The sequence below is a fragment of the Dipodomys merriami genome, unplaced genomic scaffold (genome assembly GCF_024711535.1).
Source record: "Dipodomys merriami isolate MVZ:Mamm:240054 unplaced genomic scaffold, mDipMer1.0.p SCAF_33, whole genome shotgun sequence".
NCBI classification, from domain to species: Eukaryota; Metazoa; Chordata; class Mammalia; order Rodentia; family Heteromyidae; genus Dipodomys; species Dipodomys merriami.
In genome coordinates, this window is record NW_027204826.1 from 632,835 (window position 1) to 647,083 (window position 14,249).

The 14,249-nt window shown below is 51.2% G+C and overlaps 1 protein-coding gene across 2 annotated transcripts in view; it reads left to right on the forward strand.

The window, feature by feature from the left end:
- Nucleotides 1-384: 384 nt before the first annotated feature.
- LOC138841855 (uncharacterized) overlaps nt 385-14,249 on the forward strand; it is a 28,511-nt gene continuing 14,646 nt past the window's right edge. For both annotated transcript variants that reach the window (XM_070042767.1, XM_070042766.1), the window contains exon 1: nt 385-968. In XM_070042767.1, the coding sequence (XP_069898868.1) occupies nt 605-968 (364 nt within the window). In that variant the 5' untranslated portion in view covers nt 385-604. The remainder of the gene's footprint in view (nt 969-14,249) is intronic.

Sequence of the window (14,249 nt, forward strand, 5' to 3'; positions counted from 1 at the left end):
GAGAATTATTTAGTGGGGTTGGAGGAGTGGCTTGGTTGTGAGTCAACGTGTCAGATATTCAGTTTAAGTCCCAGTCTTGCACCTAAAAAAAGATAAGAGAAAAAGAATTATTTAGCTTTAAGAATGGAATTATATTGCTTGCAGGGAAGTGGATCTAATGAGATTGTCTTGTGAAGCAAAATAAGTCAGGTCCAGGACAAAGATCTGTTAGGTGCTGTGGCTCATGTAATCTCAGCTACTCAGGTGGCTGAGATCCGAGGATCACAGTTCAAAGCCAGCCTGGGGAGGGAAGTCTGTGAGACTTTACGTTTGGTGAATCCTGTTAGCATTGTCCCCACCTCTGGTCCTCAGCTCCACCCAGACCCACCCTCCCCCCCCCCCCCACCGGCCCAAGCACCTACCTCCCTTCCTGCCCCGCAGCGACCTGCCACCTGGCTGGGGGCAGACCCCCACGCGCTCCCCTCCCTCTAACAAACCGTAGCATAATCCTGTTCCTGTGCCTGCCTGGCCTCCGTGTGGTCCCTGGGATGGCCGCGGAGCCTAGTAAACCCCCACACGGCTGGAAGAGGGGCCGTGGCTGGGGTGGTGGCCAGGCTGAGCAGAAATGCCCGGGGCCCACGGCGCTGGGCTCCCCCGGCCAGGCTTGCCCTCAGGATCAGTTCCTGCCAGACAAGATGTCCTCACGGAGCCCCATCGCCCGGGAGCCGGCGTCCCGTCTGTGGGCCTGCCCCTTTCAGCGCCCCGCCTGCAGCGGGGTCTCACCCGAGCCCCTCAGCTCCAACGCCGCCTTCCGCCAAGGGCCTCCAGCAGTGGCTGCACGCCGACTTCCACGTGCCATGACGGCTTGGCTGACCAGCTGCCGGCTGCCTTCTTGTCCACCGTCTGCCTGCTCCCGCTCTGCGCATGCGGCTCCCACCCAGGTGCAGCCCATCGCCTGTTCCCGCTCTGCGCATGCGGCTCCCACCCAGGTACAGCCCATCGCCTGTTCCCGCTCTGCGCATGCGGCTCCCACCCAGCGCAGCCCACAGAGAGCTGCTGTTTCCTAACAACCCACCTCGCAAGGGGAGCCACCCACCTCCCAGCACTTCTGTCCAACCCCACCCGGCCGGGTAGAACACTTGGCTTGCTGGTTCCACCAAGAACGAGATGCCTCTTTGGGCAGAGGCTTTCATGCTGTGTGTGTGTGTGTGTGTGTGTGTGTGTGTGTGTGTGTGTGTGTGTGTGTGTGTGTGTGTGTGTGTGTGTGTGTGTGTACACACACATGCGTCCACGCGAGCACCCCAGTCCTGGGGCTTGAACTTGTGGCCTGGGTGCTGTCCCTGAGCTCTTTTTCTCAAGGCTCTTAACTCTACCACTTGAGCCACAGCTCCACCTCTGTTTTTCTAAGCGGTTCATTGGAGAGGAGAGTCTCACGGACTTAACTGCCCGGGCTGGCTTTGAACTGCGATCCTCAAATCTCAGCCTCCTCAGTAGGATGCCAGGTGAGAGCCACAGCGCCTAGCTTGCAACTCCTTAAAGGGTGACAGTCTATACCCAGTACCTGTCAGCGTGGCAGCCACAATCCTCAGAATTCAGTCCCCTGAGTAGCTAGGATGACAGGAGAGGCTCACAAACTTTCCATGCCTACGTGGGAAGACAGTGGGCGTGGGGTGTGGTGGTGTCTATGGCCTAGGCAGCAGGTATCCTCCAGAGGCCAAAATGCCCTGAGGCATTTTGGGTTGGGGGGGGGGGAGAGAAGAAGTTAAGTATACCAACCGAGAGTGAATTACTAAACTGAGGTACAGAGGCTCACTTAAGATCAGACGGAGGCAGCCGGCTCTGATGGCTCACACCTGTCATCCCAGCTACTCAGGAGGCCGAGATCTGAAGATTGTGGTTCAAAGCCAGCCAGGGCAGAAAAGCCCTTGAGACTCTTATCTCCAGTGAACCACCAAAAAGTCAGAAGTGGAGCTGTGGCTGTGCCAGCCTTGAACAACTAAAGCTAAGCAAGAGCTGGAGGCCTTGAGTTCCAGTCCCAGTACTGGCGTGTACATGTGATTGATAGCAGTCCCCCTGCCCGTCCTGCCCATAGTAGCCGCAGGGGCCAGCGCCAGGAGCATGGCCTGAGGCACAGGAATGGCCTGCTGAGATCTCACTTGTGTCCTTCTGTAGCACACACCAAGTTGGGGTGTGGAGGAGGGAGAGAGGAGGGAAGGAGGGAGAGGAAGGATGGGAGTGAGGATGGAGAGAGGAGGAAAGGAGGGAGAGATGGGAGTGGGGAGGAGGGAGAGAGGAGAGGAGGGATGGGAGCGGGGAGGAAGGCACCAGCTTGCTTCTCAGCCTGGTATGGTCCCAGTGCCCATTTCATAGACCACCGAGGCCGAGGCCTTGCCCCAACGTGAGCACCCGTGAGCCCGGCTCAGGTGTGCCCCGCCAGCTCGCGTCAGCAGGCACGGCAGTCTCCTGTTCCTAGCATAGTGGCTGCCCTGAGCCCTTGGGGTCCTGGACCTGAAGACTGTGCTTCCCAGGTCCCAGCACCCACAGAGTGGGATTGACTTAAACTAGCCTCCCTTCCTCCTCCCTCCCTCCCTCCCCCCCTTTCCTCTCTACATCCCTCCCTCCCTCCCCCCCTTTCCTCTCTCCATCCTGCTCTCTCTCCTTACCCTTCCTCCTCCCCTTCCTCTCTCCCTCCTGCCTCTCTCCTCCTTCTTCCCTCCCTCCTCCCTTCTCTCTCTCTTCTCTATCTCTGTCTCTCTTATGAAACCCCAAAATTCATCTGGCCTGGAGTCAGATGACTCTAGTCAGACTGACTGACTAGTCAGTCAGTGTCTCTGTCTGTCAGTAATCAGACCAGAATTCCATCTGCTTCTCCAAGCCCATATCACTATTTCCTTTCTCTCCTCTCTCCCTTTGCTCCTGGCTCTCCTCTCTCTACCACCCTGCCCCCCACCTTTCCACCTGTCTCTTCCTCCTCGCCCCCCTCCTTGTCCCCCTCCACCTGGAATCTTGGGAGACAGGCCTGTGTGCATAGGAAGAGTCTTTGATGAGGATGATGCTGGTTTTACCTTGAACTCAGTTCCTGAGCGCTATTAACTTTTTCACCCAAGGCTGGGAAGGGCTGCTATCTAAACACAGACTGGAGCGGGGGGGGGGGGGGGGGGTGAGCACCACCTGGATTCCCAGGTGCTAGCTAGCACTAGGCCATTTCTTGCAGGGGCACCCCAGCTGCTCAGAACAGGCCAGAGGGGCATGGATGCCATCTTCTTCCTGTGGAGCAAGAGAGGAGGGAGGGAAGGGCAGGGCCGTGCAGAGACACAGGAGCTGTGCACAGACTGGCTAGACCAGAATCCGTGGGTTCATGCCCCACCTCCCCCACTTACTCTCTGTGAGATTGTACTCTGTGTGTGTGCGTGCATGCGTGTGCACAGGTGTTCATGTGCATACCAGTATTTGGACTTGAACTCAGGGCCTCACAATCTTGCTTTGCTTTGTCACTCAAGGTTGGTCCTCAACCATTTGAACCGCACCTCCCCTTCTAGTTTTTTACTGGTTAATTAGAGAGTCTCACAGACTTTTTCTGCCCAGGCTGGCTTCATACCTTCATCCTCATATTTTATCTTCTTCAGTAGCTAGGATGACAGGCGTGAGCCACTGGCATCTGCCTTTTTAAAATTTATTCTGTTGATGCCAGGTGCCAGTGGCTCACGCCTGTCATCCCAGCTACTCAAGAAACTGAGATCTGAGGCTTTTGATGGAAAGACAGCCTGGGTAGTCCAGGAGACTCTTATCTCCAATTAACCATCAGAAAACTAGAAGTGGCCCTGTGACTCAAAGAGGTAGAATGCTTACCTTGAGCTGAAGAGCTCAGGGACAGCGAGCGCCCAGGCCCTGAGTTAAAAGAATATTTCTATTTGATCTTGATAAGAAGAGTTGATCTGGATAAATTAGTCTGTCACAGGCAGGAATGGAACTCAGTAATACTGGCTTTTTAATCTCTCCTAGTGATTTTAAAAGTGGAACTCACTGGGCGAACCAGCTTCTTACCGTGTGTGTGTGTGTGTGTGTGTGTGTGTGTGTGTGTGTGTGTGTGTGTGTGTGTGTGTGTGTGTGTGTGTGTGTGTGTGTGTGTGTGTGTGTGTGTGTGTGTGTGTGTGTGTGTTAATCCTGGGGCGTGTGTGTGTGTTAATCCTGGGGCATGGACTCCTGGCCTGGGTGCTGTCCCTGAGCTCTTTTGCTCAAGGCTGGTGCTCTACAACTTGAGCTACAGCTCTGCTTCCAGCTTTTTGGTGGTTAACTAGAGATAAGCATCTCATGGTTTTTCCGGGCTGTGATCCTCAGGTCTCAGCTTCCCCAGTAGCTGAGATTACAGGCATGAGCACCAGTGCTTGCCCTCACCACATTATGATCATCCAAGGCTCTTACTCCCACCCTGGACGCATGGAACCAGAATTTCCAGAACACAAAACACAACAATGACTTCCGGTTTGTGCCTGGCTGGGAAGCGGGCTTGAGGGGCGTCTGGCTATGCTGCCCGTGAGTGTGGCAGTGCCCAGCAGCCTGCTCACTGTCCTGGAAAGAACGTGGCAGCATGACACAGAATCCCCATGACCCCTAGACCCCTCCTGCACACCAATCCTGCAGCTCCCCGCGTGAGCCGCTGGGCTGAATTATTTTTTAATTTCTCCCCTAGACATTTTAATCAGAGATGAAAAATGGTGTGCCTTTCGCCAGCACTTCAGCCGTGAGGAAGTTATCTGTCTCTCACAGGTCCATGAGTGTGCAGTCAGTGGCTTTCCTGAAAGTGAGGGGGTCCTGCAGGGAAGGGGCTGGAATCGGGGAGAGGGGGCTGGAGATGAACCCTGGGGCCTGGGGTGGGGTGGGGCTGAAAGATGCAAGAGCCATGTGGCATCTCCCTTGCCCTTCCTTTCCCTCCTCCCCTCCCTCCGTCCCTCCCTCCCTCCTTCCCTCTCCCTCTCTTTTCCTTCCTTCCTTTCTTCTTTCTTTCTTTCTTTCTTTCTTTCTTTCTTTCTTTCTTTCTTTCTTTCTTTCTTTCTTTCTCCCTTTCCTTCCCTCCCCTCCCCCTTACCCCTCCCCTTCCCTCCCTTCCCTTCCCTTCCCTTTCCCCTTCCCCCTTCCCCCTTCCTCCTCTCCCCTCCCCTCCCTTCTCCTCCCTTCCCCTTCCCTTTCCCTTTCCTTTCCCCTTCCCTCTTCCCCCTTCCCCCTTCCTCCTCTCCCCTTCCCTTCTGTGCAGAGCCTGGGCACTCTACCACTTAAGCCACAGCACCACTTCCGGTTTCCCGGTGGTTAATTGGAGATAAGAGTCTCTCAGACGTTCCTACTGGGCTGTCTTTGAACCAGGATCCTCGGATCTAGGCCTCCGAGCAGCTGGGCTGACAGGCATGAGTCGCTGCTCTGTGCCCCGCCTCCTTCCCCTGATGTACATTTCCTTGGTGGACACTAGTGTGTGTGCTTTTCACCTTCAGCAGCAGACCCAAACTTGGTTTTCTGGTGGTAGAGCTAGGTGTCTGCTGGCCCTCAGTCCTCCTCCTCTACCTCTTCTTCCTCTACCACCTCCTCCTCCTCCTCTTCGTCCTCCTCTACTTCATCCTCCACCTTCTCCTCCTTCTCCTCCTCTATTTCTTTCTCCTCTTCCTCCTCTACATCCTCCTTTTGCTCCACTACTTCCTCCTCCTTCTCCTCCCCCTCCGCCTTCTTCTCTACCTCCTCTTCCTCTTCTTCTTCTACCTCCTCCTCTACCTCCTCCTTCTCTTCCTCCACCACCACCTCCTCCTCCTCCACTTCCCTCTCCCAGAGGTGGTGGTTCCTCTCCTGTCCTCCCTCTGCTGCCTACTGATACAGCTTTCTTTCAGAACATCTCTCAGGGGAGGTGGAGTCTAGGTGAGGGCTGTGGCGGTCTCACCCCTCCCTCCCCCCCCCCCAGAAGTGCGGGCGCCCTTACTTGGTCCTCTTGACTCCCAAGATGGATCTCTGTGAAGGCCCTTGGTCACACCCATCCTGACTTCCCCAAGTGCTACCTGAATCAGCATGAGAACAATGCACCTGCTGGAAAAGAGCCGAAGAGGGAAAAGACCTGACTCATAGAAAAACAAATACAGGCCAGGCACAAGACAGGATCACACTAGTCATCCCAGCTACTCAGAGGCTGAGATCAGAGGGTCGCAGTTCAAAGCCAGCCCAGGCAGGAAAGTCTGTGAGACTTATCTCAAATGAACCAGCCCAAAGCCAGAAGTGGAGCTGTGGCTTGAGTGGTTGAGTACCAGCCTTGAGAGAAAAAATTCAGGGATAGTGACCAAGCCCTGAGTCCAAGTCCTAGTACCAGCACTCCCCCCAGGCTGGGGAAAAGAAAATCAAGTTGTCTCCTGGCTCATGAACAGGTCAGCTGTCTGCAGGGTGCAGTTGCAGGTGATGCTATTGCTCTCACCAGTGTGGGCACATTCTCTGCAATCTCTTCTTCCTCCCTCAAAACCCACAGCTTCCCTGTCCCAGGGCCTTTACTTGATTCTAGTACGCCCTCATCTCGAGGCCTCTTTTTGGGGAAGAGGCTCATTGTGAAAATTGCAGATTGCCTCTTTTTAGCAACACATGCACCCAATTTTGTCATCCAATTATGGCTAAGATTGTACTTGTTTACTGTGAAATTCTTCCATTGCTAGAATATCAGTCAGAGACTTAAATTTTTTTTTTAAACTCGCTATGGGCAGTGGCTGCAGATTGATTTATCATTAATTTCCTATGAACAAGCCCCACTGGCTGCAGGCTGCCCAGGGCGTGCTGTCTGGGTACAGGCTGTACGCGCGTCTCGCATCGCAGCCTGGGAGGAGCTGTGTTGTTTTCCCGGTGAGAGTCATAATTCTGCTGAGTTATACCACGGGAAGGCTGCACAGGGACTGGGCGTTTGTGACTGCAGGCAGATGAATGCCCATCATTTTCTACAATTGCTTTGGGATTTTTGCAGAATGACCTTTCCCCTGTCCCAGCCTCAGGCCTCCCTCACTCTGTTTTGCACACACAGAACAGGGAACGTGTTTACACACACACACACACACACACACACACACACACACACACACACACACACACACACACACACGCTATCCTCTAAGATTCCTGCCGACACATTGCATTTCTTTAAAAGCAAATCTCTTCTGGCACAAAGGCTTTCCCCTTCCCTGAAGGTTCCCTTCCGGAAAGGGAAGTTGCAAGAGTCATACACTGCTGGGGGTTGAGGTCAAGGCTGTTCATGGGGGGCTGAGGTCAAGGCTGGTCACTAGGGGTCAAGGTCAAGGCTGGCCATAGGGAGGTGATGATTCAGGCCTGGCAGACTGCCATTGTCCATGCTTCTGCTGTGAGGTTCCCCTCTTTTTTTTCTTGTTTTCCTTCTGTTGGGGCACTGTGAGCCCATTTCCTCCACTGTGAGGCGAGCTCTGGGAAACATGGGGTCGTTCTGCGTGGATCACCATTTTCAGTCACCTGGCTACTTGACTTCCAGCAGAGCCATAGCCTGACCTGATAAAGACATCACGGGATCTCTTCTAGGGACTAATGCAGGAATGTGGTTCTTGGAGCCTAGAGGTTGAAGTTCCCACACCAAGGGCTTGGGGAGTGGCAGGGAGTCGGCCACAGTAAAGGACAGGGACTCGAGGGTGGCCTGGACCTGCCACACGGATGGGGAGGCAGGATGTTTTGTGGGACCCAGGGTGCTGCTTTTCTTCTTTTTTCTTTTGGTCAGTCATGGGGCTTGAACTCTGGGCTTGGGGGTTGTCCTTGTGCTCTTCAGCTCAAGGCAAGTGCACTACCGCTTGAGCCACAGTGCCACTTCCGGTTTTCTAGTGGTTTATTGGAGATAAGAGTCTCACACACTTTGCTGCTCAGGCTGGCTTTGAACTGCTATCCTCAGATCTCAGCCTCCTGAGTAGCTAGGATGACAGGAATGAGCCACTGGCGCCTGGCAGGGTGCTTCTTCTTGAAACTGAAATAAGGATCCTGAGTGTTACTGGTGTCATTTTGGCTATGTGGTGGACGATAGGGCATTGGGTTTAACTGGTGCCATCTTGTCTTTGTGGTAAAGTCAGGAAGTCCCACCCCCTGATGATGGGCATACCTGAATTCCTAGAGGCAGAGGTGGGGACTTGGATGATAGGTTACTGGACCTGTCAGTCCTATGCCTTCATCACAAGACTCCTGTGACCCTAGCCCCTGACCTGGCCCTATTTAGGCCCAGACCAGCTCAGGCACCATGATGCCATGCCTGTGTCTCCTGGCTCTCCTCCAGTCACCATGGCGGCCCACTTCAGCTCTCCATTGGAGCTGATGGTTTGTTGGGATCATTTTTCTGCCCTTTCTCCCCTCTCCTGCTCTCATGGCTCAGTTTTCTGACAGTGTTAAGTGTAGTTGCAGGGCTGCAGGTTCATCTGCACCAGATCTCCCATAAACACTCTGGATTTGACCTCTCAAGATGTGGCTTCTCTGTTATCTCTCTCACTGAGTTCCCATGCAGCAAACAAAGTGTACATGTCTGGCCTAGGAATTGGGGAATCTGAAGCAGGGAGCAGGAAGACCAGGGAGCACATGGCTGCTCCACAGATAGCTCCTCAGCCCTCCAGCTCTGCCATGGAACTTCAAATGGGCTCTGGGCCCTGACCGGAAACCTGCAGTAGAGGGAACCTTGGGGTTTGTAGTTCAGCCTAACCACAGGAGTCCTGGGAGTTGTAGTTTAGCCTAACCACGGGAATCCCAGCTAGGCTGTATGTAGCTCAGGATCCAGTAGTTCATCCTAACTAGGTCTATCAGAAAGCCACTATGGTCCATTCTGTCACCTTAAACCATGTTATTCCCCATATGGAGACAGTATCAAGGCTGTGCTCTGCCTAACATGGCACACATAACCAAAAGGGAGAGCCTGTAAATGACTTTGGGGTGCCTACCTTTGCTATAAGGAGCTGAGTACTGGGGATAAGGTTGTTCAGGTAACAGGCAATGGTGAGGGGCAGGGCAAATTAGTTCATTCATGTGGACATCAAAGAGGAGAGAGATGCTCAGGAATGTGATTGGCTGCATGTTCATAGCTGGCCACATCCCCTGCCCATGGTCACAGGCTTGCCATTGTCTTTGGGAAGCCCAGGAAGCAGGTCCAGCCAGGGTCCAGCAAAGAGTCAGGGGCTGAGAGGGGTTAGGGAGTCTCTATCCTCACTACTCAACTGGATGTTGCCATGTTACAATTGAAAGACCCCAGACTCCTGGGCTTGTGATTGATTAACATTTGGCCTAGTTTGCTGGACTTGCCAGGTGGTCCTTATCCTGGGTCTTTATCTTGGGTCCCATTCTTGGGTCCCATTTGACCACTTTGGGAATTTACTTGTTGGTTCTTTATTTATGACCACAGACCTTGTCCCGGGGCCGGCATCTGGGCTCCAAGACTTTTTACTCAATTCCTTATTTCCAGAAGGGAGGGGGGGTTAGTGCTAGGGTGAGCAAGTTTACAAAAGCAAAATCAGCAGTTAGCAATTGTAAAATGTAATTCTAATTTTTAATCTTTCAACAATAAAACTTTATTTATTTTCTTGGTCAGTTGGTTGTGGGGGCCTGAACTCTGGGCCTGGGCACTGTTCCTTAGCCTTTCAGCTCAAGGCTAGAGCTCTGCTTTTAGGTCCCTTGTATAAGTGCAGTCACATCGAATACAGGGTCTTCAAGGTTCTTCTGCATTGTGATAGGAATCAGAATATCTTTCCTTTTCAAGGGTGAATTATATTCCATTGTATGTGTAGACCACATTTTGTTTTTCCATCCATCTTTGATGAACTTTGATGGGTTACTTCCACCAACTGACTCTTGTGGCTGATGCAGCTTGGGACATGGATGTACGATTTCACTTCTTTTGTGAATACACCCAGAAGTAGGAGTTCTGGATCTGTTTTAATTTTTGAGGAACCACCATGTGATTTCACAGAGTGGCCGCCTCATTTCTTCTTCCTCACGGGACCCAGAATTATTTTCTATTTCTGAGAATAGCCATTTTTCATGAGGGTTGAAGCTGTCTTCTTGTGCTTTTGATCTCATGAGATAAAACTCAGTCTCAACATTTGTAGCCGAGGATTTTTGGGCAGCCTCTCGGTGAACCTTGACAGGCTGCAGTTAGGTGGAGGGAGAGGGGCTGGGGCGTGGCTTAGTTGGTAGAGCACCAGCCAGTGAGCCAAAGAGTCAGGGCCTCAGGGAATTCCAGTCTCAAGGAAAGATGGAGGGTGAGCTTGCATTTTCATTTTTGTGCTGCCTGGACCTGGGGTGGGGGCACGGTCTGGAGGAGTTGGGATGACTGTATGGGTCTCCCCAAAACCCACCAAGCGGGGGCAGGGGAGGTGCAGTAACCCTTGCACTGGAAGATGCTGGAAGGCCTGGTTGGGGACAGCAGAAAGACCAGGGATGCCCAGGCCAGATGCTGGCATTTTGTTTTAATTCTAATAAATCTTTTGATTTTTAATATGCTTTTTATTTTAAAAATTATCTCTATTTTTATTATATATAATAACAAAATATAGTATAGATTTTGTGCCAGTCCTAATGTACAATATGCATAACATATATGCTATATTTTTATGTATCATGTATGTCATAGTATATATAATAATATACACTATGATATATAACATATACTATGATATGGTATATTACATATACTTCATTATATATAAAATATATTACATATATTTATTTGTTTGTGTGTGCTGGTCCTGGGGCTACTGCTGGGTCTTGAACCAAGGGTCTCACACTCTTGCTTGGCTTTGTTGCTCAAGGCTAGTGCTCTGCCACTTGAATCATACCTCTATTTCCTGCTTTTTAAAACAATTTGTATGCCAATCTTAGGGCTTGAACTCTGGGCCTGGGCGCTGTCCCTGAACTTATTTACTTTAAGCTGACACTCTACCACTTAAATCACAGCTCCACATCCGGTTTTCTGGTGGTTCATTGGAGGTGAGCATCTCACAAGACTTTCCTGCCCAGGTTGGCTTTGAACCATAATCACAATCCTCAGATCTCAGCCTCCTGAGTAGTTGGGACAACAGGAGTGGGCCATTGGCACTTGGCTTAGAAGTACTTTTTTTCCCACCTTATACAAGGAGGAACCATCTGCTGTCTTGCTTTCTTTCTTTCTTTTTTCCCCCAGAAGTACTTTTAATTGTGATTTTAATTGGCCACATGGCCAAAGCACACCATTGGAGAGAATGTGTTTCAGCAATGTCACAAGGATGTTTGCTGCAAGACAATGTGAGGAAAATGAGTAAGAGGAGAGAAAGACAGAGGTGGGGGGGATTACAGATACCCCAGCGGTGCTCATTAGAAAGCCAAAATGTCAGGTCAGGAGTTTCTAGACGCACTGAACTATTTTCACTTCTGTTAAACGGCTCTCCCTCCACTCAGGAAATTCCCCAAATGTCCCCCAGACCTCTCATTTGAACTCACCTTTCATCTCCTATACACACACCACCGCTTTTCATTTATTTATACACATTTCTTTCTGGGTGTTTGGGGGATTAAAAAAATAAAGAAGGATAATTAAAAATATATCTGATTTCCCAGAGACAACATGAGTTCTATACTGATGTCCCAGCAGAATTCCAAAACACCTGACTTGAAGAATTAGGAAGCCGGGCACTGGTGCTCAGGCCTGTCATCCCAGCTACTCGGAAGGCTGAGATCAAATAAAATATTAGAGGCTTGGGAGCGTGGCTGACGTGGTCAACCATCAACCATGGGCAGGTCATCTGGTCACACATGAAGCCCTGAGTTCAAGCCCCAGCACAAGTGGAAGATAAACACATCTCAGATGTTTTGGTTGCAAATAAGAGAAAGGAAAGCAAATTTACTATAGTAAAGGAGCATTTTCCACATGAGGAGGGTGACCTGGGAGAGAAATCAGATATTGTCTCCTTTCTTGCTAGCCAAGCAAGAAGTTTGCTCTTCATCTTTGAAGGCCTCATACATCCTTTGCTCTAGGAGGATATAGTATTAAAGAGAAACAATTTAATTGAGATAATTCATAAATGATAAAATTACCATCCAGGTGTCAGCGGCTCACACCTATAGTCTTGGCTAGTTAGTGGGGCTGAGAGCCAGAAAATTCCATCAGACTCCTTCTCTGATCAGCCAGCAAAAAGCAAGGCTGGAGTCATGACTCCAGTTGGTAGGGTGCCCACTGCAAGAAAGCTGGGTGAGAGCCCAAGGCTGAGTTTAAACCCCAGTACTGGGGGAAGAAGAAGAAGAAGAAAACAAAGAGCCAGACACCAACCAGCTACTCAGGAGGCTAAGCTCTGAGGATCAAGGTTCAAAGCCAGCTTGGGCAGAAAGGTCTGGGAGATTCTCATCTCCAATGAAGCAGCAAAAAGCCAGAAGTGGAGGTGTGGATCAAGTGGTAGAACACCAGCCTTGAGTGAAAAAGTCACTCAAGAGTATGAGGCCCTGGGGCTGGGAAGGTGGCTCAGTGGCAGAGCGCTTGTCTTGCATGCATGAGGCCCTGGGTTCGATTCCTCGGCACCACATAAGCAGAAAAAGCTGGAAGTGGTGCTGTGGCTCAAGTGGTAGAGCGCTAGCCTTGAGCTGAAGAGCTGAGGGACAGTGCCCAGGCCCAGAGTTCAGGCCCCACATCCAGCAAAAAAAAAAAAGAGTATGAGGCCCTGACTTTGAGCCCCAGCACTGGCACAAAAAGGAAGGAAGGAAGGAAGGAAGGAAGGAAGAAAGAAAGAAAGAAAGAAAGAAAGAAAGAAAGAAAGAAAGGAAGGAAGGAAGGAAGGAAGGAAGGAAGGAGAAAGAAAGAAAGAAAGAAAGAAAGGAAAGAAAAAAAGAGAGAAAGAAAAAGAAAGAAGAAAAGAAAAGCTGCCATGTGCCATGTGTCAGCTTAGTGACCTGTGCTGTCAGTTTTCTCCTCGGGACATTGGTGGTGATGCTTTCCTAGCAATGGTGGGAAGGATTGAAGAGGTATCTATGAAACCTAGCACAGTGTAAGTAAACAGGCAGCTCTTAGCGTGGCTGCTCAAGAAGGGGTCATTGTATTCCTCCTGCTCTGCGTGCTCAGGGGATGTGGCATGGATGTGAGAGCGTTCACTGGGCTCTAGTGAGGTCAGTTAAACGCTAATGAGCACCATGGGGTGTTTGTGATCTCATTCTCATTCTCTCCCTCTCCCTCGCCCTCTCCCACCCCCTCTCTCTTTCACTCTCTCTCTTGCTCACCTCATCACTGCAAGTACTAGGCCAGGCTTTTGTGTCCTCGTCCCTGGACAGCACCTCCCTTTGCCCAGCTCCCCTGGTCACCCACACAGTTGGTGGTTTGTGACGAGGTGCCTGCTGGCAGCCTGCTCTCTCCATTCCTCCCACTCCCAGGCTCTCCCCTGACCAAGTCTCCCCATTTCATTCCTGTGGTTTTCCATGGGAGGGCTGGGGGTGATGCCACCCTGTGGCTTTTGGCCTGGGCAGCCAGAGCTGTGCCCAGCAAACTGGAGCTTGAGAGTCGAAGGATGGAAACAACCACAGAGGTGGAGAGAGGGTTTGGATGGGGAGAAGGGCGACACTAGCTGATAGCATAGAAGCTCGCGCTCTTATTTGGAATTTGGCCATATGCAACTCCTATGGAAGAGATGACACAGAGTCACAGCAGGACAGTAAGGCCTGGGGCACCGCAGGCAGGAACTCAGACAGACCAGTACTGGATTCAGGAAGAGCTTGGCTGAAAGCACACTGGCACAATTGTGTGTGTGTATGCATATGCACAAGTGTGTCCGCACAGGTCCTGGGACTTGAACTACTAAGATGCTGTCCTTTAGTTTTGTTGCTCATGGCTGGCATGCTCTACCACTTGAGCCGCACCTCCACGTCCAGCTTTTTGGTAGTTGAGTGCAGATGAAATGCTCATGGACTTTCCTGGCCAGGCTGATTTTGAACTGTGATCCTTCGATCTTTGCCTCCCAAGTAGCTCAGATGATAGGCTTGAGCCACTGGCATCAGGAATACAAGCACAGTTTCTGTTTTAAGTCTTACACTCTCTTATAACCTGTTATATTTAGCAAAAATTATACTTAAAAAAGAGGGAAAAGGCCAGGTACTGGTGGCTCACGCCTGTCATCACAGCTACTCAGGAGGCTGAGATCTGAGGATCGTGGTTCAATGTGGGGGCCCACGAGGATGCACCGTGCCGCATGTGTGGAACTCCCAATACCCAGCCTGCTCCCAGGTTCTGAAGAGGATGATCTTACGAGATACTGACT